Raw genomic sequence first — 21,449 nt, forward strand, 5'->3', positions numbered from 1 at the left:
ATTGACTGTAGCCTTGTAGCCTTGCATATTGTTTGTACATAATTAACCAATTGTAAAAAGTCGTGGTTTTGAGTATAAGAACAAAGGCAATTTTTTAAGAAGCTTTACATTTGTTGGTCTAGAAAATTTGTCTCCATTCAGTGTATATTAAGTTAAAAGGAGTGTTGCCATGAAATACGTGATTTTTAAGCAATTTTGTTTTAGTGACGATTATTCTGTGCGCCAAATTATGTTATTAAGCATTCAAGATAAAGTCATATTATGTCTTTATGATTACTACTTGTTGTTGATACGATGACTCTTGTCGACGAAATGATTTTGATTGACTTTTGTCACGAAAGATCAAAATCGGTCATAATAATAGCGAATTTAAATTATTAAAAAAACAACTTGTAAGTCATAAGCAAAACGATTTTTAAATTTGTATTATGTAGTGGTAGTTTATGTCTTTGTAGATATCAGTAACAATTAAACAAGGCTTTGGTCAATCTGCATTTGGGAAACACACTCGAGGTTTCAGATTTTTTATTTTAGTTAAAATTTTCATGATTAGATGTCACTATTTCTAAGTACATAATTTATTTATTATAAGTGTTGATTATTAAATATATTGCAAATAAACAACAGATTAAGAAATTGCACTTCATCTAAAAAAGTGGAAAATATTTTGTACAATTAATTGTGCGTTCAAATACTCGTAGTCAAAGTGGGTAATTTAATGTGAGTCCATCCGATGCCGCATTTGGTCAATCATTGTGCCCACGCTAAGGTTTGCGAGGCCGTTTGTGACTCGTCTTTGCACACGCCTGGGTGACCCATGCTTTTTACTATATCCATTCCTAATTGATTTTACGCTTCAAGTATTTTAAGTTATATATTTCTTTTAAGACAAATGATGTAGATCTGAGATATCGTGTACTGATAGCTATTTTGATGCTTTTCAAGATAAGATTTTTACGATAAATTAGGGAGGTAAAAAGAATATTTGTATTGATGCTTAGTTTGATAAGATTTTAATTAAGCGAAAGGATTCAACTATGTTAAAGGGCATTATTCGTAAAGATACTACTACTACTTAGACTTTAGAAAAACATTCTACTTTTAGTTGATATGTCCCTAAACACCGTCAGTGAAGTCTTAGCATATTTCGCTTTATTTTATATACTATACCTTACAGGGAAAGCGAAAGTTTTTTATTAGGTGTTATATGGTCGTATTTGATTCCTTAAGAAGCTCTAAATGAGTCTTTCGTCATTTATTGAGAGAGTACTTGAGAATTCCGTGATGTGTAAATTCCAATTGCCGACGCAGCTTCCAATGGATTTTGCAATTTACTTAGCTTCATGTTACTTACTTACTTTTCGTTGTCATAATATAGACGAATCTCGTTAGTTTTATTTATTATTATGCAAATTAAAGTATACATTGAATTTAAATTAAATTTGAATTACTTTGATATGATTCAGTCGAATTTAAGCAAAAAAAAAAAAATAGTAATAATGAGAAAAAAATAACACATTTTATATTTGAATTATTTTGTACAATATTGTTCTGATTGAGGATTTTTTTTATTTTAACGTCATTTTCTGCGATAAAAAGATTGTGTGATGGTTTGCATACACGGTAATTATGAGTAATGTTAAAAGGAAATACAGGATAATGAAATGGTACAGGGCTATTTGCTACATTTGCATAAATGTAAATGATTTTGTCGCGATCTTAGAATTGTTTAAACTAAGGCTACATTTCTCTTCCATAATTAGTATAATCACTGAAACGGCCGTCCTGACCTAGAAATAATTACGCGCTTCATAATTTGTCGCCTCGGCAATGTCTCGCAGCTGTAAAGTAAAAATGACACCCGTGTTTGCAGCTCATTGCATTGACCTTCGTTAGTTTGGCAAACCTATTGACTAAACTATTACGCCACGTCGCGTGCTTGTGAGGATGCGAGCGGCCCCGCTAGCCGCCACTCAAACGTGAACCGTCGCCCGCGCGGCCGCGCCATAACGCTCTGTATTAAATCGCTCTTCGTTTACAGATCAACAGGACTACGCGAAAAGACCCCTGGACTTCGATATCGAGGAGGAAACCCGCAAGAAGGAAACCTCCAAGTGGCTCGAGAGTCATTTTGGCAGCGACTCCCGCTCCTCTCACGACTCCATTGCGGAAGAAATAGGACGAAGACCGGAACCAGCGTATTACGTAAAAAATAAATCTGCCGATGACGAGGGATACTACGGAAAAACTTCGTCTTCGGTACCGCCTCCGGCTGCATATGGTGACAGAGTTCTTAGAAAAACAAAATCTTCAACACCATCTGACGAGCGTCCGACGGGACCGGTAAATCGCACGGGTGGCTACTTTAAAGGTGTAGCCGATTGGTCGCAACGTCGTGCCACTAAGCCGAGGATGCCGGAACCGAGAAGTTCATCACCGTCGCCCCCGGCCGTACGTTCGCCGTACGCCAGTGATGATCGATTAAACGGGTCTTCGCCGCGGCACGTTTATGGGAAGCGCGACTCGCCTCAAGGAAGGTCGTCGCCGATCGGTCGCCGTCATCCACCCTCACGAGATGATTCCGCTTACGTGTCTTCTTCGACGATGCACAGTCCACCGCGTGGTTCGCCGTTTCGGCCGCTCGAAACGGATCGATCTTTCCGCGAGCCGTCCATTGAAGACGATTACAGGCATCCCGTTGTTCCTGAACGTAAGCGACATACTAAGCAACGCGTATCTGAGGAGCACCGGTACGACAGCGGATATAGAAGTTCCTCCCGAAATGGCAATTCGGGACGGTCTCGAGACAGTCGCGAGGAGACTGTCGCGGAGCCACCACCGGATTACTCTCCACCGCGAGAACGTCGTGGCAGCTTGGACAGGGATCGAACACCACCGCGTCGTAGGGACGAACGTAAACAAAATCAGAAAACGCGATTCGCGGAAAACGAAGGTCGCCGGCGGCCATCTCCTGTGAGGAAATCGGTCGGTACCGCCATAGGGAACTCGATTAGGAAATTGGTTGGAAAGATTCGGTCGGCGTCAGCTGAGAGACGGACACGGTGGAGGAATTCGCGGTCGCCGTCGCCGTCGCCGGAACATTCGTCGCGGACGTACAAGCAATACGGCGGCGAGCTGGCGCCCCCCGTCGCGCCGCCGCACCGGTATTACCTCGGAGAAGACCCCTTCGCGCCCAGCATCTACGGCCGAGAGCACAAGTACGAGGGCAGTTCGAGACGGGCTGCGACGAACGACACCCGCGATCATCGTGATAGGTAAGCATTTTTCTACATCATAAACTAGTTAGTGTAAGTACCAATTTATATCGATAAGGTGCTTGCCTATTTAAGACCATACGCGTTATTTTATTTATTATAAACAACAACGCTTTTCTCAACCGTAAATAGAATTTTGGGCTACGATAAACGCCTCCCACGTGCATTATTAAAGACATAAATTTAATTTATGCCGTCTGGTTTTGATTTTTTTTATAGTTTGATCGATTTTTATGTCCAAAACATTTAACGATACAACGCAATATGGATTTTATGATTTAGTAATTTACAGGTGCTAGATTCCGCAGTTATTTTGTAGATTAATAAAATACGTTTTAGTCTACGCAACCTTTAATTAGTTTCATAATATCAGCTAAACATTGTTTATGCAATAATATAAAATATATTTACGCATCTGCTATCATGCAATGTTTAAATTTCCAACCTAAAGTATTTTACCCGTTTCGGTTATTCATCATTTGTTTATTTCTAGGATTGCTTTTATTTAAGTATATATATATATAGAATTTCTTTAATCCACATTTATAATATTTCCTAGCCTATGTGTTCTTCCAGACTATGTTTTACATCTGTGCCAAATTTCATCAAGATTCGTTGAGTCGTTCCGGAGATACCTTCAAACAAACATCCATCCATCCATCCTTCCGTCTAAACATTCGCATTTATAATATTAGTAAGATCAAGATTGCCTTGAATGCACACTTTTTATTCTTTATTAAACTGTTGCAAACTGGAGTACTTCTGGTTGACCTTTAATCTACTATCACGGTTAAGGCTAGCAGATAAAATGCAGCGAGTGATCTAATAATAGCGACGGTGACAAGTCTCTTTGTGGTCACATTCCTTGCATTCTAGACTATGTTTTGTTCTACTTAAAGCGAATTAGTTATTATGTTTTACGCTATATTTATCTGTGCAAATAGACAGCTTTATTTCTCGTAATTTATCAATATTATATACTAGCAACTAGCAGATCAGTTTGACTCTACGGCTATTAGATTCACCTTACTCTCTCTCATACTCACCTCAGCCGTATACATATACCGAAAAAATAAATATCCTAAGCTTCTCGCTGGAAGTAATCTATCGAATGTTGCTATGACAATGTGTAAAATTTTGTCCGGTGTTTTATTAGAAACGTACATTTTTTACGTAGTAAGTACATAGAAATATGCTCTTTCTAATAAGAAATACAACGTAACGTATTGAGAAAATTGAAATAACAAATTATGTAAATAAGAGAAAACATCAATTTATTAATGTTAAGCCCAAAACGTGACGTAATAAAAATTGTATGTCGCAAAAGAGCGCTTAGACTTCGCAAAAACATATTTCACATAAAACGATGTTAGAAAAGATATGTTTCATAATTCAAAGAAAATTAGGTACGTGATGTTATTTTGTAAAATAGTCTTTTCCTTATTTTTATAAATTTGATTACCTAGTTGTTTATTTCTTAAGTTCATATTGTGTTAGTGACAGAAATTTTGTTAATATATTTTGTTAATCGTAACAATTTAGAGCAGATTCAGTTGGAACATATAACATTATTTTATTTTAAAACATTGTCATATAATAATATTGTTTTTAAGATTATCTTACCGTTGTTATTTTACAACCATTGCCGTCATATCAGTATATCTATAGACAAATTCTAATTCATTAAAAAACTTTCTTAGTATTATATCAAGCGACTTATTAAGTAAGTAAAGCTAAGTAGCTAAGCTCTTATTCATAGGTAAAGTTAGAATTACTGAAGCAAGTTCCAAAAAGAGTTTGATAATATCTTGTAGATCCATGTATCCCACCTTGCATACAAATTAATTTGTTTACATATTCTGAAATCGTAAAAGAAAACTGATATGGATTGGTATAATTTTAAAAAGAAAGTAAAACTCATTAAGCGCCTTAAAATAGTCAACGGAAAATAATATACTGCAAACTTACAATCAAAAGGAGAATTTATAACTAATAATCTAAATTTATAAGGAATTTATTGTTTATTAAATCTATAAACACCGTACGAACAACGATCATTGTGTTATAGGACCTGTTATTCAAGTAATATAATATGATATATGTATATGTACCAATAAAATAAACACAACATCGCGATTATTTCGGCCAGATTTTAAAAACTCTTTTCTTTTGATATTGCATATTGGTTATAGATTATTTAACACTAACGATAAGGCCCTGAGTAATTAAGAATACGACGATATCGTTACGATAAAGAGGTTTTTTCTAAGATATTTAATGTACCAAAACATGTAAAAACTTGGTTTAAGGTCCTCAAAAGATTGTTTCCATGAAAGTGTTGTAAAAACTTTTACAAAACAAAAATGCATCAAGCAAAACATGTTGCCACAGAGTAACAAAGTTTGCGTTCCGGCATATTTTGCCTTTTTCATCCTGCCGCTGTCCATGAGCTTTACCGCTTACGGCTAGATAAGTGTTTCATTCACCAAACAGTCCTTATTTAGCTCATGCGTTGAGTCAGTTTGTCACATTGATACATACATGTGTTACAAGGAATCGCCGGCTTACGACAAACAAAACGTTCGTGACTCATGATAAGAACATCTCAGTACAGGTGTCCAATGTCGCCTCAACAAATGCAAATTAGATCAATACAAAATGTATGTGTATAGGCAGATATCGTCTCTCATTTTGACTTTATTTGTGTCAGTTAGGACCAACCTACGTCAAATTAAAATCGTTCGCGCTAGCTCATTAGGTATAGACGTAAATCATGCCTACACGAATGAGCTTGTTATAATTATTATGCAGCAAATAAAATACATTATAATGTTTGAATATTAAAATGTCGCTATGTACCAAGGCGTACTAACATTACGTACAAAACAAAGTAGTCATTAGGCGCGTAGGCGGTGATCCTCCATTGAATCCAATTACCAGCGAAAATACAGGATTGTCTAGTTTTTGTTGATACAGTGAGATAACAATAAATGTATGTGGGCCGTACTAGTCTTATAATTACGAGGTATTATTAATTGTGTAATAAATCACAGTTGTTTTGCTTTCAGAGGTCAATTTTCGAGCACACTCGGTCGATTCAGTCACTCGACGAGCCGCTTGAATCCGAACAGTGAGCCTGAGGAGGAGTACTCCCGCAGCGCGCAGACCTTGCCGCGGAAACTTCACGACCGCAAAGAGAAAACCACAGAGAAGCCGGCGACAAACAAATATTGGAATCGCCTGTCGTCTAACAAGCGATCAACGAGTGCCATCAATATATCGAACAATCACGTGGCGCCGCCGCAAGAGGTCAAAATCAACGGCTATCCACCGGGTCCGGCTAAACCGGCGCGGACCTACAAAGGTTTGAACAGAAGCAAGAGCTTTGCTATGGGCGCTCCTGAACAGGAGACGCATCCACGTTACGTCACAGGCATGAACCGCAACTACTCCACGATGTACAAATCGAATCCGCATTTAAGTAAACTCGACGAGACGCCGGAACAACTTAAGAGCCCCGGCATCGTATCCATTATTAACAGAAGTCAACGGGACCTAGCCGACGCTGTCTCTCGGGAGACTGAACGCAGACGTGACGGCTTGTTCGGAGCTAGGTACGGTAAAACTGCACCGATTAGTAACGGTCACACGAATGGGTATAATAAATCCTACGAGGAAACCGATAAGAAGAAAATTTTCCTTAAAGGACTCCGCGAACGTGCCCCAGATCTGTATCAAACGTTACACGCCGACGATGAATCAGACGGAAGCAGATTATCGTCGAGATATGGAACCCCCTCCCCGCATTACAAAGAGCGAATATCGGAGGAGCGAAAAATCCCGCTTTACAAAACTGAATCTTTGAACAGAGAATCGAGTCCTTTCGTATCGAGATTGGAAACAAGATTAAAATCACCGGCAATAAGGAGAGGTAGCAATAGCAGCGATAACTTTTCTGAAACGTACAGGTACACGACACGATCAGGCGACCCGGAACGACCGAGTGTGACTGATACCGTCGAGACAGTAAGTAAGAAAATAGTACCATCAAGAGACGGACGTTCGAAAGAGATCATAGAATCTCGGGAAGTAAATTCGGTTACAAAGAGCAGGGGTTATAAAGGGGAACCAATCTCCAGCGTTAAATACTATGAAAATGGAATACGTGCTTCACCGCCTGGCTATGAACTCAAGAATGGATCAGCCCCTTTGTATTCAGAACGAAGGAGTAGCAACTACAAGGTGATAGAGAAGATGAGAGATTATTAGTTACGTAATTTTATAATCGTAACACTGATTGCCATAAACACTACGTTATTGATTTGAAATTATCCGAAAAAAATTATGAAGCAGATTTAAAATGGTCTATATTATTTACGTCGTTGGGGAAATATTAATAAAATTCACATTTTAACATCAATTCTTGTTAAATTAATAGATCGCTATCTCATGTAAAAAGTCATATAGCTTTACTAATTTTATTCTCCTTAACATAAATAATTGAATAAATTCCGTCCATATTAAGGATTTTTTTAAATCTTTATTTATACTTATAAGTGTATAATTAAGACACGTTAATTTGTAAAATAAACATTTGTATAACATTTTTTAATGTATAATTTCATTAAAAAAAAAAAGAATTATGATAAAATGTATTCGAGAAAAATATAATGTGTTAATATGCACTAAGAAAGTTGTTTTATTCATAAACGTCACATTGAGATTTTTAATTTTATCATCTTGGGAACAAGCTAAAAATATTTCGAGAATGGTAACATTTACTATTTTAAGTCACAAAATACTAATTAAATTGGTCTACAAAATAATTCTCTCCTTCAAATGTTATGCAATTGTCATGTGCGATACAATGATACTGAACATAATAATAATAAATACAATTTAAATTAATATTTTTTTAATAAATTCTACATTACATAGTTAACAAATGTTGTCACACACACGCTTTTAGAGTAAAACAATACAATTTAATATTTTCGTATCAATTTGTTTAAACAAGTGCATTTAAAATTTAACCTTGACGGAAATATATTCAGTTATAAGAGTTAAGTTAAAGAATAAAACACCATACAGTAATTAACTGTTAGAAGAAGGCAAGTACTACGAAGTTCAAGTATTCTGTTCTTCCAATTTAAGGGTCAATCTGCTCAAAGGTGTGATGATACTTCGTTTATTATCATCATTTACTCTCACACTATTAGAAGTAGTATCTAATAGATTTATTAAGAATAATGTACTAATCCTACACTGAACGGCACTTATCATTAAACTAGTGTGACTATCATTTCATCATTATTTTAGTATCATTAACTTAGTATTGCATTGATTTCTTAAACCGCCATCTATAATTTAGCATTATGACTTTTATGACGCCTAAAACGTTGAAGCTAACTTGTAGTGTTTTAAAGTAGGCTCAATAGATGGCGGTTTTTTTTTTTTGCCTCTACCTCTAACATGATGGTCAGAGTCTATATTCACTATTCTCATTCATTCCAGTTCTCTCTTTTATTCTGCTCGCACTTTTATTCTGCATACTATATTTCTTTCTAACATTCATCTACTTTTATTCCTGTTCGGGTGGGGTTCCCGATCTAATCTATTCTATCTATGTGTCTACTTATTTATTTGTTTATTCTGTTTGCAGGTAATAAAACACAGCTTCTGGGATCTTTATTCATCAACAGGTTAAATACTTAGTTTCTAACTTAATTTGCTAACAATAGATGGCGGTTTAACAAAATGGAAAGTTGAAGTAGTGTATTGTTCTTAGCTCTTACTCTTTAAATATCTTTATCGAGATACATCATGTATGGGCCAATTTAGTATCAAATGCATGTTGTACAAACCACTTCAATATGTTTGAATATGTATGAAATAGTCATATTAACTTGGTCGCAAAGGTAATCTTATCATCAATAGCTTTAGCAGCAAAATAAAAGAAAAAATTTGATAATTATCTTTCCCTTTCAATTCGCTCCGTCTCAAGTAATTGTCCCTTATTAATTTATTAAATTATAAACGTTGCTTGAACACATCTACTGACGTCTGTGCTAATTATTTTTAAACGATTTTTGATGCTTCATTTCAATTTAATAGGTATAACTTTCTGCTTAATGAAACTGTCTAAATGTGGGATAAAATCACTAAAATTCATTCTCTTCTACTTAAATTAAAAAAAATTCAAATCAGTTTTCGGATTTTGGAACTTTTTCGACTAATTTAGTTTTTTTTTTTCAATTTCATTGTTTACCTTGCAAATCAACTTAAAAATAAGTACTTAACACTTCCTTAATTACACTTACACATCGAACAGTTATTTAGTATGGAATAACAAAAAAAAATCTTAATAGTACGGTACGGTACTTCTTACTACGGTAGTACGTAGTCCGATTGCGGTGTACTTGAAAATATATTTGTAAGCAAAAAAAAATGTTTTCCATTTTGTCTTTTTTTTTCTTGTTGATTTATATCTTAATACACTTACAATTTATGCATGTAATGTTTTTAAAGATACTTTCTGATTCCAATTTTGTTGTCTACGTTTTTGTTGTGTACGATTTCATTTTATCCTGGTTTTAAGTTATATTAATAGTTGTATGTAATAATCAATTTTTATCTGCTGGATTTGAATTGAAATATCGACAAGAGACATGATAATTATTAATAAGTAAATGTAAACAGCTTATACGGATGTCAAGTGAAAAAAGAAAGAATGTGTGAGATTGTAAAATTCTTGTACTGCAAGTAAGTAAAGGGTGTCGGAAGTGTGTGCTAGCGTAATCATAATTGTGTTAGTTTTATCAGTAAAAGTAGAAGTCTTTTATCTGCAACGTATTTTCAAATAATTGATAAAAATCTTAACTTTAAATAAATATTCTTTGGAATGTTTATTCTGTTTTTGTTCAATTTCTGAGGCAATGTTATTGTTTTTAATTAAACAGTGTTGACTTTATTTTTAGGATATACATGAAATTAGTTTTATTGAAAAGTGTAGCTTTAACATACCACAGACCCCAATAGTAATTTTTTTACTAATGTTTTGCGTTAAAACTAGACTAACGAGGTGGCTAGTTCGTAGATAAGAAATGCTTACTGTACTGTAATCGTGATGAAGCGTCTTGCTCAACTTGTAATGTCAGTTCAACTTGCGACTCTGATTAAGAAAGGTCAAAGTATTGAGTGTTGTAAAGCAAAAATGGTTCGTATTTATTTTTATTTCATGAATTCAAATACATTTTCTGTCTTTGTTAGATATATAAAATCAATTATAAAATTGTAATCGGCACCTATCATTCTTGTTCACCTTGGTGTGATGGTTATGTTGAATTAAAATTACTTACGAAGATATACGAGTATATGTACGTATAATCTCAGTTTAAATTTGTCTTTTATTGCTGCTCTCTCAAAGAAGTTACAAATTACAGGAAAATTACAAATTACAGGATTTCATTTTAAATTTCTGATTTACAGATCAAATTAAAATTCCTCTGGTTGTCTGCGGTGTTTTGTTTCTTTGACTCATGTCTTTGTGCAAATATTTTGTATGTGGTACCGTTTACTTCAACGTCCCATTATATAATGTTACGACAAATCGGACTGGAACTCGCTAGAAGAGGACACAATGTAACTGTTATTACAGCTAACAAGGAAAATAATCCGCCTAAAAATTATCACGAGGTCATGGTAGACGACAAGAAGATTTGGGAGGTCATTGGTAAGTTTAATTTTTCATGTTATATTTTAATACAACATTTAATCATTTTGCACATGTCTCGCAAAATAAGTATACACTATAATATGTTAAATTAAACGTTTTTTTCTTTAAAGTAAAGTATAAAACAATTAGTGGTTCATTTGGTGTTAAGCTGCTACATACAAAATTTCCTTTGCCAGTCAGGCTACAAGTACAACTATATAAGCGATAATCAGCAGTCGTACTTTTTTAAATGGTTACGTTTGCAGGAGGTGGAAGACCAAACGTTTTCACAATGAGTAGCATATCAGCTGAGAAATTTCACGACAAAATTCTCTGGAACGGTGGCCTGGCATTTACGGAGGTGATTTTGAATTCAGTTCCAGTTCAACAGTTATTAGCCAGCGATCAGAAATTTGATTTGGTAATCTGCGAACAGTTCTTTCAAGAAGCTACGTATATTCTAGCCCACAAATACCAAGCACCACTAGCTCTTGTAACAACGTTTGGAAATTGTATGCGGCACAATATAATAGTACGTAACCCATTGCAATTGGCAACGGTGATACCAGAATTTTTAGATATTAAAAACCCAGCAAGCCTATGGGGTAGATTAAGAAGTTTATATTTCACAGTGTACGAATTCATTTGGTGGAAATTTTGGTACTTAGAGAAACAGGAACAGTTGGCAAAAAAATATGTTACTAATCTCTTAGAACCGGTCCCAAGTTTATATGAAATACAAAAGAAGGCTTCTCTCATGCTTGTTAACAGTCACTTTAGTTTCGATGGACCAGTGGCCTATCTTCCTAATATAATAGAAATTGGCGGAATACATTTATCAAAAAGTGATGGAGAACTACCTGGTGTAAGTAAATACATCTTGATTTCTTCATGGATAATTTTGGTTAAATTGTATGATGAAATAATTATTATACTGTCAAGTAAATCAAATTCATGTTTTATTTAAGGATCTGAAGCAGCTGTTAGATAAATCAACGGATGGAGTTGTGTACATGAATTTCGGTTCAAATGTCCAAAGTTCTGAATTGCCACTCGATAAGAAAAATGCGTTTGTCAATGTATTTAAACGACTGAACCAAACTGTCTTGTGGAAATGGGAAGATGAAAATTTAGAAAATAAACCGAAAAATGTAGTGACGAGAAATTGGTTACCACAAAAGGAAATTTTTGGTAAGTGCTTTTAAGATTAGAATTTAAAGTACGTTGAATTTTATAGTTAAATCTTAGTTCAAATTTATGAAAACATATCAATCCATTAAATTTACCTCCTCTTCCCATCCTATCCTTATAAGAAATGGGTAGGAAAAGGGAAGGGAAAGAGGACTAAAATTAGGCCTCCGGAACCACACTTCCACTTCACGCCTGTCTTTTGTGGGTGGTCGTGGTATTGCACCGGGCGAGCCGGCCAATTCGTGCAACAGATGTTGTTGTTACTGGCGACTACCACTGTTAAAATTCGGTAGTTATAAGTTCGGGACCAATAATGTTCTTTCTATTTCTAGCTCACCCTAACGTCAAAGTTTTTATTTCTCACGGCGGATTGATTGGAACCCAAGAAGCTGTTTTTAATGCAATACCAATTATAGGCATTCCCATTTATGCCGATCAATACAACAATCTTTTACTAGCTGAAGAGAAAGGATTTGGAAAAATTCTACAATATGATGATATCAGTGAAAAATATCTAGAGAGCATAATTTTAGAAGTTCTCAATAATGATAATTATAAGAAAAATGCATTAGAAATATCACAAAGGTTTAAAGATAGGCCAATGACTCCTCTAGACACGGCTATGTTTTGGTTAGAATATCTTTTAAGAAATAAAAATGCCGAGGCATTGAAAAATCCTGCACTAGATTTAAGTTGGTTTGAGTATTTGATGCTCGATGTGTACGCCATTGTATTATTATCTGGTATTGTAATTATTGGTGTAATACTCAAGACTATTTCATTAATTAAATCAGTATTATTTAGTAAAAATATTAATAATGATAAGAAAAATAAATGAGCGTTAGGACATTTAGGTAAATAACACAAATTTTGTAACAAATGTTTACAGAAGCGCCTTAGTTTAGTAGTTATTGGCTCTCTCAATAACAACGGATTTAGGTTGAAGATAATCTAATGAGATGGCTGCGTTGCCTCTTAGACTAACATTGCTAAGCCGAACAACAAATATATTTTTTTTTCATTATTAATTAACTAATTCAATTTTTAAAAATTTGTCTGGACTCTGAATGTTTAAAATTATTAATATCAATAAAGAAAAAGATCGGAAGCTACAAGGTCGCTTTTTTAAAATTCATTATCAGTAATTGTAATTTAATAAGATATTGGTAGAAATATGAGATAAAAAAGAACACAGTCTGGAAGAACACATAGGCTACTTATTAAGTTTTTATAAATTCCGGACGGATTCGCGGACGACAGGTAGTTTATATATACATGTAACAATGTCCAGTTATCTCAAAACTTATCGTTAGTAATGATGACTAATTTATGAATAAATTTCCTCGTAAGATTTTCTTTGACTCATTATGAGGTTAATATTTATGCAGTGTTGCCACCGGCTGTAGATAACTTTTAATTTTCCATGTAGTTTATTATGTTGTTAATGTTTACTACACACAGTTTTGCACAAAAAGGTATTAAAAATCATCCTCCGATATGACTGTCTTTATTTTATATCAACGGGTTCATTTTCATGAAACGTCCTTGACTAATTTTTCCAGGTTCAGTCCTACTGTCTCTGGGTACGATAAATAGAACATTACTAAGCATAGTATAAATATTGACTTACATATGCACATGTATTAAGTCAATAAGTCAGTGTATTTAACGTGCGTTTGCACTGCTGAAATATATGTATAAAACATACTGTTATCTTTACTATCTCGAAAATGATAAAGCTGACACTTTGTATTTGTACAGATGTACTTCCATAAGGTAGTTTAAGTCACACACTTTCTTTTAATTTTATATCGTTAACAATTGAGCAATGAATGGCTTATTTATATGTCTGTCAGCTAGATGGTCACAAGAGTTATTACCTCTACACTGAGACGGCGAGCAGGGCTGCAGTGTTCGTGCAACGTAACTTATGAATTTTCAATGCGAAGTCAAGTCTCGACACCGCTTTGTGTTTGTACCCTCTTTTCCAGACGAAGGAGTTTTCTTTTGTTTGAGTATGAATGCGATGTGTTTGTCGGATGAATTGTTTGCTTTTATGTTCATCATAACTTCGAAAAACCCTCTCACAAAAGATTTTTAATAACGAGTGCGTTCCACGAAAGACACGAGCTTGATATTACAGGTCGTATAATTAAGTCGGTAAACATATTTATATGCTCTTTTGTTTATATATAGAGCTGACAAACGGCTATTCGGGCAATCTAATGGGACCATACTTCTGGCTTGCCTTCTATGAAATTATGGTATTTCCGTGGGTAAGCCAGAACGTAGCCGTTCGAGAACCGATATATTGTTGATGTCACCAATGTTACCATTCTAAATGTAAAAAAATAAATCAAAACTGTCGTATCTTATATCTTAATATCTTATTTTAGACCTACAATCATCTCAGATCTGCCTTTAAAAGAATATTTAATCGTTTCCGTCTGTTAATATTAAATCAACGAGCTATTTTAAGTGACTAGCGTTTTGTAATACCGGATAATAACCTGTAATTTGTTGATTTTGAATTGTGTAATAGTCGGTTGGATTGCAATTTAATACAATATTATTTTTTTCTAGCATAAATTACTTGATTACATTTCAAGTAGGTATAATTATTATTATAAAATCCTATTCACGCAAAATATTTTTTTTATCCACTTCATGACTTAATCATTGAGAGAATTAAATTTGTTGCGGCTTCCGTGAATAAACAATTTAAAGACAACCATCAAAATTACAACAGAAAATGTGTTGAACAAAAAACAAATAATTGTTTCCAAGAAAGTCTTAAGCAAATAATTATAGGCGACGTTCGTTAACAAAACGTAGAAAATTATTTGGAAGTTGTTGACACTCTGAATTTCATTTATTAAGCCTTTCACGACTCTGTTAATTCTCTATTGAAGGCCTTTCAGAACACAAACTTTTAATTGTCGACTCTTAAACGGCTTAAGGACAGATTTCGAATAAATTATTGTATGAATAAATAAGTCAATAACGTCCGTGACCTAGATGTTGAGATAATTTTGGTTTGTGTTCCTGTTGTGTCGTATTACACACTTCATGCTACAATGATCAACAATCGTAAAAATAAAAGCATAGCTGTTCTATAATAACTATGCAAAACTTAGATATTGCTACTCTAATTTATAACTAGATGGCGCTGTAATACATATGAAAAACTGATGTGACAAAATAGGGATATTTCGTTTTTTTGCCCTAGGTGTTAACTTCGAGACTCGCACTGTTACCTACGATTTTGAAATAAACTGGTTTTGACTTCTGTAGTTTGACTCATTTTTGTTTGTTTAACTACTATTTTTCAAACACTTATTTATTTTTATAATTGGGTTTCATTTTATAAATAAAACATGTACTTAGTTATATAGTTGTTATATAATTTCGGTGGAAAATTCTACTAAGGAACATATATTTTTTTTAGGTTTGAAAAATAAAAAATGATTGAATGAATTACGAAAGTTCTTTTTTTATTTTGACTATTCTTAAAGACAAACTTCCCAATATCTTCTTCTTACTCCACTGTTCAACCTTTAATGAAGTCATTTCGTCGCTTAAGAATATAGATTAATAGTTAAAATTATAGGCTTTACTACTAAATACTTTTATAATTGTCATAATACACCGCTTTGTGGCAAAACAAAGGAAAGGGATGGAAGTAATTTAACTGCAGTGTCCATTTCTCGAATAATAATCAGCAAACTGAATTGTATCCCGCTTAAAATTAGCTCGTAAATGAATTACTAGTGTTAATACGAAGTGTTAATGAGAGCGGTTATGTTTTGTTGACACGTTTCAGTGTAACCTCACTTCCTATGGTGATGCTGTTGTTGACTTTGATTTTGGATGATTGCAAATTCGATGCTTTACTACGGTATCTCGAATGTAAATAACTTTATGAACTGTTTTCGACGAGATTAAAAAATAGTAGAGATTCGGTATCACAGTTTGAGTAAAGTTGAAAGGCGTCCCTTAACGTTTAATTTGTAAAAAGTTTAAATACCATTTGGAATGGAGATTTAGTACAGGTACATTTTATTGACATTATAAGGATTTTCGAGCTTTTAAAGCATTATTGTTAGAGTTTATTGTATCTATAAATTTCGGCTAGAAACTGTTTAATGATATTTGCCATTTAACAAAATAAATCATTTTAATACACTTGAAATTACAGAATTCGAGTCTAGTTAGCATTTGAAATTAATTTAACGTTACATTATACAAATATCTCTAGTACAGTGGTCGTCCTATTTGAAACTAATTGTTTCAGCAAATACCCGTCCCCTTGTTTCGATTTTGACAAATAAGACAATGGAAAGGATCGCCCGCTTTACCTATTAGGGTCACATTAAAGCTCTCTAAGCATTTTCAATTCTATTGGCAATTCTATTTTATGTTGCGACAGTCGAGAGCAATTAAAGATTAAGACTTTAATGAATCAACGTAAAAAATAAGTAAAATGTTGCACAGTAAACATTGTTTTCAGTTTTTTTTCAATTGTTAAGTAGATAATGACTGTACTTATACACTTTCACATAAAATGTATATGTCCTATATTTATGTATATTATGTTTGTTTTCCGTTCCAAGGAAAAATCTTTGTTGAGGCAAAAATAGTCAATCTATATAGTCATATAGTCAATAGATTAGATTTAGATATATTAGTAGTTAGATTAAATCGTAGATCTATCTACGATTTTTTTTATCTACAATATATTTACAGGTGATACAAATTAAAAATTCCAAGTTCAAATTTCTTTATGTCTTACGATTCCGAAGAGATCGGTGGTGTTTTATTACCTTTGAGGCTGTAAGCTGGAGAGCATTTACAGTCATCGGATTGAAAAATAGTCTTACACTTGAACTATTCGATTTTAACTCTTATAAAGTATTACTTAGGCTTTCACTGTAAGCTATAGCAATCTGACACGAAGGTGCACTTTAAGAATCAACTTCGGTCGAAGAAAAAGCTCGCCTAATTCAACGTGTAGGCTTCAAGTCCAATAACATAATGTTAAACCATTGTTAAATTTATATTTGTGTGTATACTGTACAAATAGTACAGCAGGGTTAATCCTCGTGATGAAGCAAAAGTTTCTAGGTTTGGTACACTGTTAAAACTTACGCTGATTCTAAACAATTATAATTTGCCAAATAAAAACATTGCTTCATATATTATTTTTAAAGTCACTTTGGTCTATAAATTTCACTACTTTGATATATACCTCTTTAGTTTAATTTCATATGTAAAAGTGTGGTTTTAATTTTAAAAGAAAAATTAGAATTGTTTTTGTTGGAATTATAGGTCAACGAACAATGCAACTTACGTGGAAAAATAATGTGAAATTGCGCAACGTAGGTAGGAAAATAAAATAAAAACATTTCGCTTTACGAGGAATTATTGAGAAAATAAAAGGTGAAATACGGCGTGCATTGGACACTAGCGTCTATTCCGACGCCCGTTGGCTTCCTCATTAAGAGTTACCAATTAAAACTTGATAATTTGACATTTTTAATTCTCTAAAGAAATGGAAGTTTTCATTGAAATGTCAATAAGATAAAAGAAGGAATCATTAAGATAATAATATCGTTTTTGCACATAAAAACATCGATATAAAATCTTCACATATATCCAATCCGTACTGGGCCAGCGTGGTTGACTAGGACCTAAATTTAGGGTACTAACCACCTCTTTAGGGTAGCCTCTCGCCTATCGGTAGGGATTCTGTGAGACATATTACAGTTGTCACGATATAAGCATAAAAGCAGTAGACAAGCTGTCCATATCCTTTTATTACAGATAAGAATCTTCATTGATAAGTAACCTTACTTGCACCGAATATTCTTTTACCGCGATACAAAAAAAAAAAAATCAAATGAGCGCCTGGCCTGATCAAAAAAATATAACAAACATATAAAACTTTTTGTTATTTTTAATCGAAGATCCAAACAATTCTTCGTTATAATTCAAAAGCCGAAACTATTTATGTAACAAATTGCCGTTTATTCGGCGTTTGACACATAAGACAATGAAAGGGATAAAGGTCGCAGGTATTAGGGATACATAAAACCCTTTCCAGTAGCTATTAATTCTATTGTAAGATTTCTATGTGATGTGTGGTAAATATAGTTTTAGATTGTTACTTTGGTGTATATAATAAATGGTGGAATATGATAATTTTACAATACATGAGCCTATTTGTTTTTGTATTATTGTATATAACAAAACAGGTTTTGGTATTTATGTGCTTAAATGTATTTTCGTACCATAAATAATATTCTTGTATATGTTCAATATTATATAATCCTTTAAATAATTAAGCTGTAGCTTGTTCTTGTTTAACTTGACTTCATCTTGAAATTTCTAACTTAAATTATTAAGTTCCAGGTAATGGGATTCGGTATTAATTTTGTAAGAAGATTCAACTGAGTGTGTATTCCAAAATTTATGAGTAGAAAGTTCTTCGTTAATTGTAAGTGTATCTTTACTTTAAAATATTGATAAATTAACTGTTCGGAGCTATTTAACTTGCCAATTAAAAGGTTACTCTAGTTAAGTATATAAAATATATAAATACATTTTCCTTTAAAAAAGGAATTATTATATTAGTATAAAAGAATATTAAGTTGTATTATAATTTGAGTTAAGGACTATTATGGTACTTTTTACAAAATTAACGCATCAAAAATGCTTATGAGAATCTCATACAATTATTAAAGTCTTTGAGAGGTTTTAAACTGTACATAACTTCAGCACACATACTTTTAAGTGGTCCAAACCTCAGATAGATTTACTATTCGTTATAATTATTTCGAACTTTTGTACGCATTGGATTATGTCCAATAAAATTTCGATAATGTCTATAATTACCTTTTTATTCCTGGCTGGAGACAGCTGAGAAGCTACACGACAATTCCATTTGTGTTTGCGGAGAATTTCGAAGTGATTTCCTAACTTGAGAATGTCACAAACTCCTGATTATATAATTTGCAGTTGCTGATTTCAGCTTAAGTTTTATACTGTTGAATTTATAACGTTTTAGTAATTTGTAAGGTTGAACTTATTAAAAAACGTTCGATAAATAATTCGATAATATGTAATTCAAAGTATTGTCAATGCAGAACAGCTTGTCTTATAAATTTTCTGATGTAGTTCATATCCTTAGATTCATTTTTCACTCGTGCGGCTAGCCGCTTGATAGAAAATGGATCAAACCATACATAAAGTCATCACTTTTTCAATCCTATTTTAATAGCTAGTCGTCATTGCAATTGCCACAGTTGATGAAAATTCACCCTATCTATGTAGATTTGTTTGTTTGTATATCACACGTGATGTGAAATATTCTCTAATTAGATTAAAGTAAAAAGAGAATTTGAAATGTTTTATTAGGAGCTTTTTTTTAGTTTTTCATTTGCATTAAAAATTTGAACGACCTCATAATTAGAACAATTTATTTACAAATTAAACTATCTTTAGGAACCTATTCTGCTATATTTGCAGCAATATTAGTGTAATATATTTGTTAAAAGACTTTAACTCAGGAAAACTAATAAAAGCTAACTTAGATCTAGCTTTCACGGCCTAAGTTAATTCAATCATACGAGTGCTTTTATATCCTTACTTTAACTAAAATCGGCTTTGTGTATGAGATCAAAATATAAAAGAATTTGTATAAATACATATATAAAATATATCAGTAAAATATCGGGTGTCACAAGCAAGAAGCAAAGAGGAAAGACATGCCATTAGGCACTTCGCTTATCATGCAAAGCGGGAGTGAATATTTTATAGGAAAAAATTATCCCTGTCGGAAACATTCTAAATCACATGAGATGTTGAATGAAGGCATGATTAAAGTACATATTATCTTGTTTAAAAATATGATAATATAGTCAAATAATAAGCAACAATTACAAGGTATAAATTCATTTTCCTTAAACGTACTTAAAATTTTCAATTAAAACTTTCTATCACAACATACTAAGCTTTTACACTTATTAAACAAACAAGCAACAAATTTATATTATGTTATTAGAATTTTAAAACGTATTTTCTGTGAAAATATGGAATTCAATATTAAATGCAACTAGATTAACAATCTAATTTTGAATCTAATGTGTTTCAATAAATTTTTCGAAAACATCATAATTTATAAAAAAAATAATAGTATAATTGTTATTTAAACGACGCACGGTATTATTAATATTAAAAATTATTTATTACAAATTATAAAAAGATTTGGAAAACCTATCCAGTTTTCTTAAAATAAGACTGGTTTTTTATGCATAGTTTTATTCTTTTTATAGTAATTATAAAATAACACGATTACCAGGAAATAATAACGCGTAAAAAATACAAATCGTATTTACTAAAAACAAATTCTTTTCATTTAGAGAATTATAATAAAATACCGTAGCAATGTGAGCCGAGCCAGCTGCAGCGTTTCGCATTTAGGAAAAGTTCTGTTTATTTGGTCTAGAACGTAAATAACAGAAAAAAGGGACAGATGCCCCGTTAACAAGTCCCACGTAAATATAGAGTTTTGTATTTCGTTTTCCATGCAATGCTAATTTCGTTGTGCTTATTCCTATGAATTTTAATGAAATAAACCGTAAAATTATATACTTATTGTTTGCTATACCTTGCTGTATCATATATTAAAATATAGACATGTATATATACAAGTAAGACACATTCGTAATTAGAAAATCTGACGATAATTTGCTCTCTTTATCTTTCAAAAAAGAAGAAGAAGGAACTGTTTTGATAGTCGCGTAAAATAACCATTTCAATATTAAATTAACGCATGTAGTTTTATTGTACAAACAAAATGAATAGATCAGTAACATTTTATATTTACTTAAACTTGTTAAATCTGTCTATCAATCTGTCAACTCAAACTTGAAAGTATAATTTAAACTGGATCAATATTAATACACTAATACAAATAATGCTGAGCGCTTAATTTATTATTCTAAGTTTACTTAAGTAGTTCTTAGTTTAAACCCTATGTATATTTAATATTTAAACTTCTTATTTAGATAAATGAAATTGAAATTAAAATTTATTTTAAGGTGTTTTATAATCATAAATATTTAAAATCGTGAAATAAATGCTTGCTTGTTTTCTTGCAACTTTGAACAAATATTCTTATGCCGTTTGGATTGGAAAATAAATTGAAAATCCTTAAATTTAGAAGAAGTTAGTCCGGTCTCCGTATAAGTGACAATAAGAACTGGTAC

General features: G+C 32.8%; 2 protein-coding genes across 3 annotated transcripts in view; both read left to right on the forward strand.

The window, feature by feature from the left end:
* The window catches only part of LOC106717924 (serine/arginine repetitive matrix protein 1), a 74,671-nt gene extending 66,994 nt beyond the window's left edge, over positions 1-7,677 (forward strand). For both annotated transcript variants that reach the window (XM_014511891.2, XM_045680799.1), the window contains 2 exons: positions 2,042-3,275; positions 6,344-7,677. In XM_014511891.2, the coding sequence (XP_014367377.2) occupies positions 2,042-3,275; positions 6,344-7,544 (2,435 nt within the window). In that variant the 3' untranslated portion in view covers positions 7,545-7,677. The remainder of the gene's footprint in view (positions 1-2,041; positions 3,276-6,343) is intronic.
* A 1,070-nt stretch (positions 7,678-8,747) lies between these two features.
* On the forward strand, positions 8,748-13,174 carry LOC106717701 (UDP-glycosyltransferase UGT5). The gene is made up of 5 exons (XM_045680700.1): positions 8,748-8,753; positions 10,764-11,007; positions 11,256-11,854; positions 11,958-12,180; positions 12,513-13,174. The coding sequence occupies exons 1-5, from the start codon at positions 8,748-8,750 to the stop codon at positions 13,016-13,018; spliced, it is 1,578 nt and encodes a 525-aa protein (XP_045536656.1). The 3' UTR covers positions 13,019-13,174.
* Positions 13,175-21,449: the final 8,275 nt, after the last annotated feature.

This window comes from Papilio machaon, chromosome 13, assembly GCF_912999745.1.
Source record: "Papilio machaon chromosome 13, ilPapMach1.1, whole genome shotgun sequence".
Classification (NCBI taxonomy): Eukaryota; Metazoa; Arthropoda; class Insecta; order Lepidoptera; family Papilionidae; genus Papilio; species Papilio machaon.

What these genes read in the sequence shown, in the direction of transcription:
- LOC106717701 (XM_045680700.1), top strand. An exon ending in GTGATGGAGAACTACCTGGT is followed by an intron (nt 11,855 to 11,957) that starts GTAAGTAAATAC and finishes GTTTTATTTAAG; the next exon opens with GATCTGAAGCAGCTGTTAGA. An exon ending in ACCACAAAAGGAAATTTTTG is followed by an intron (nt 12,181 to 12,512) that starts GTAAGTGCTTTT and finishes TTCTATTTCTAG; the next exon opens with CTCACCCTAACGTCAAAGTT.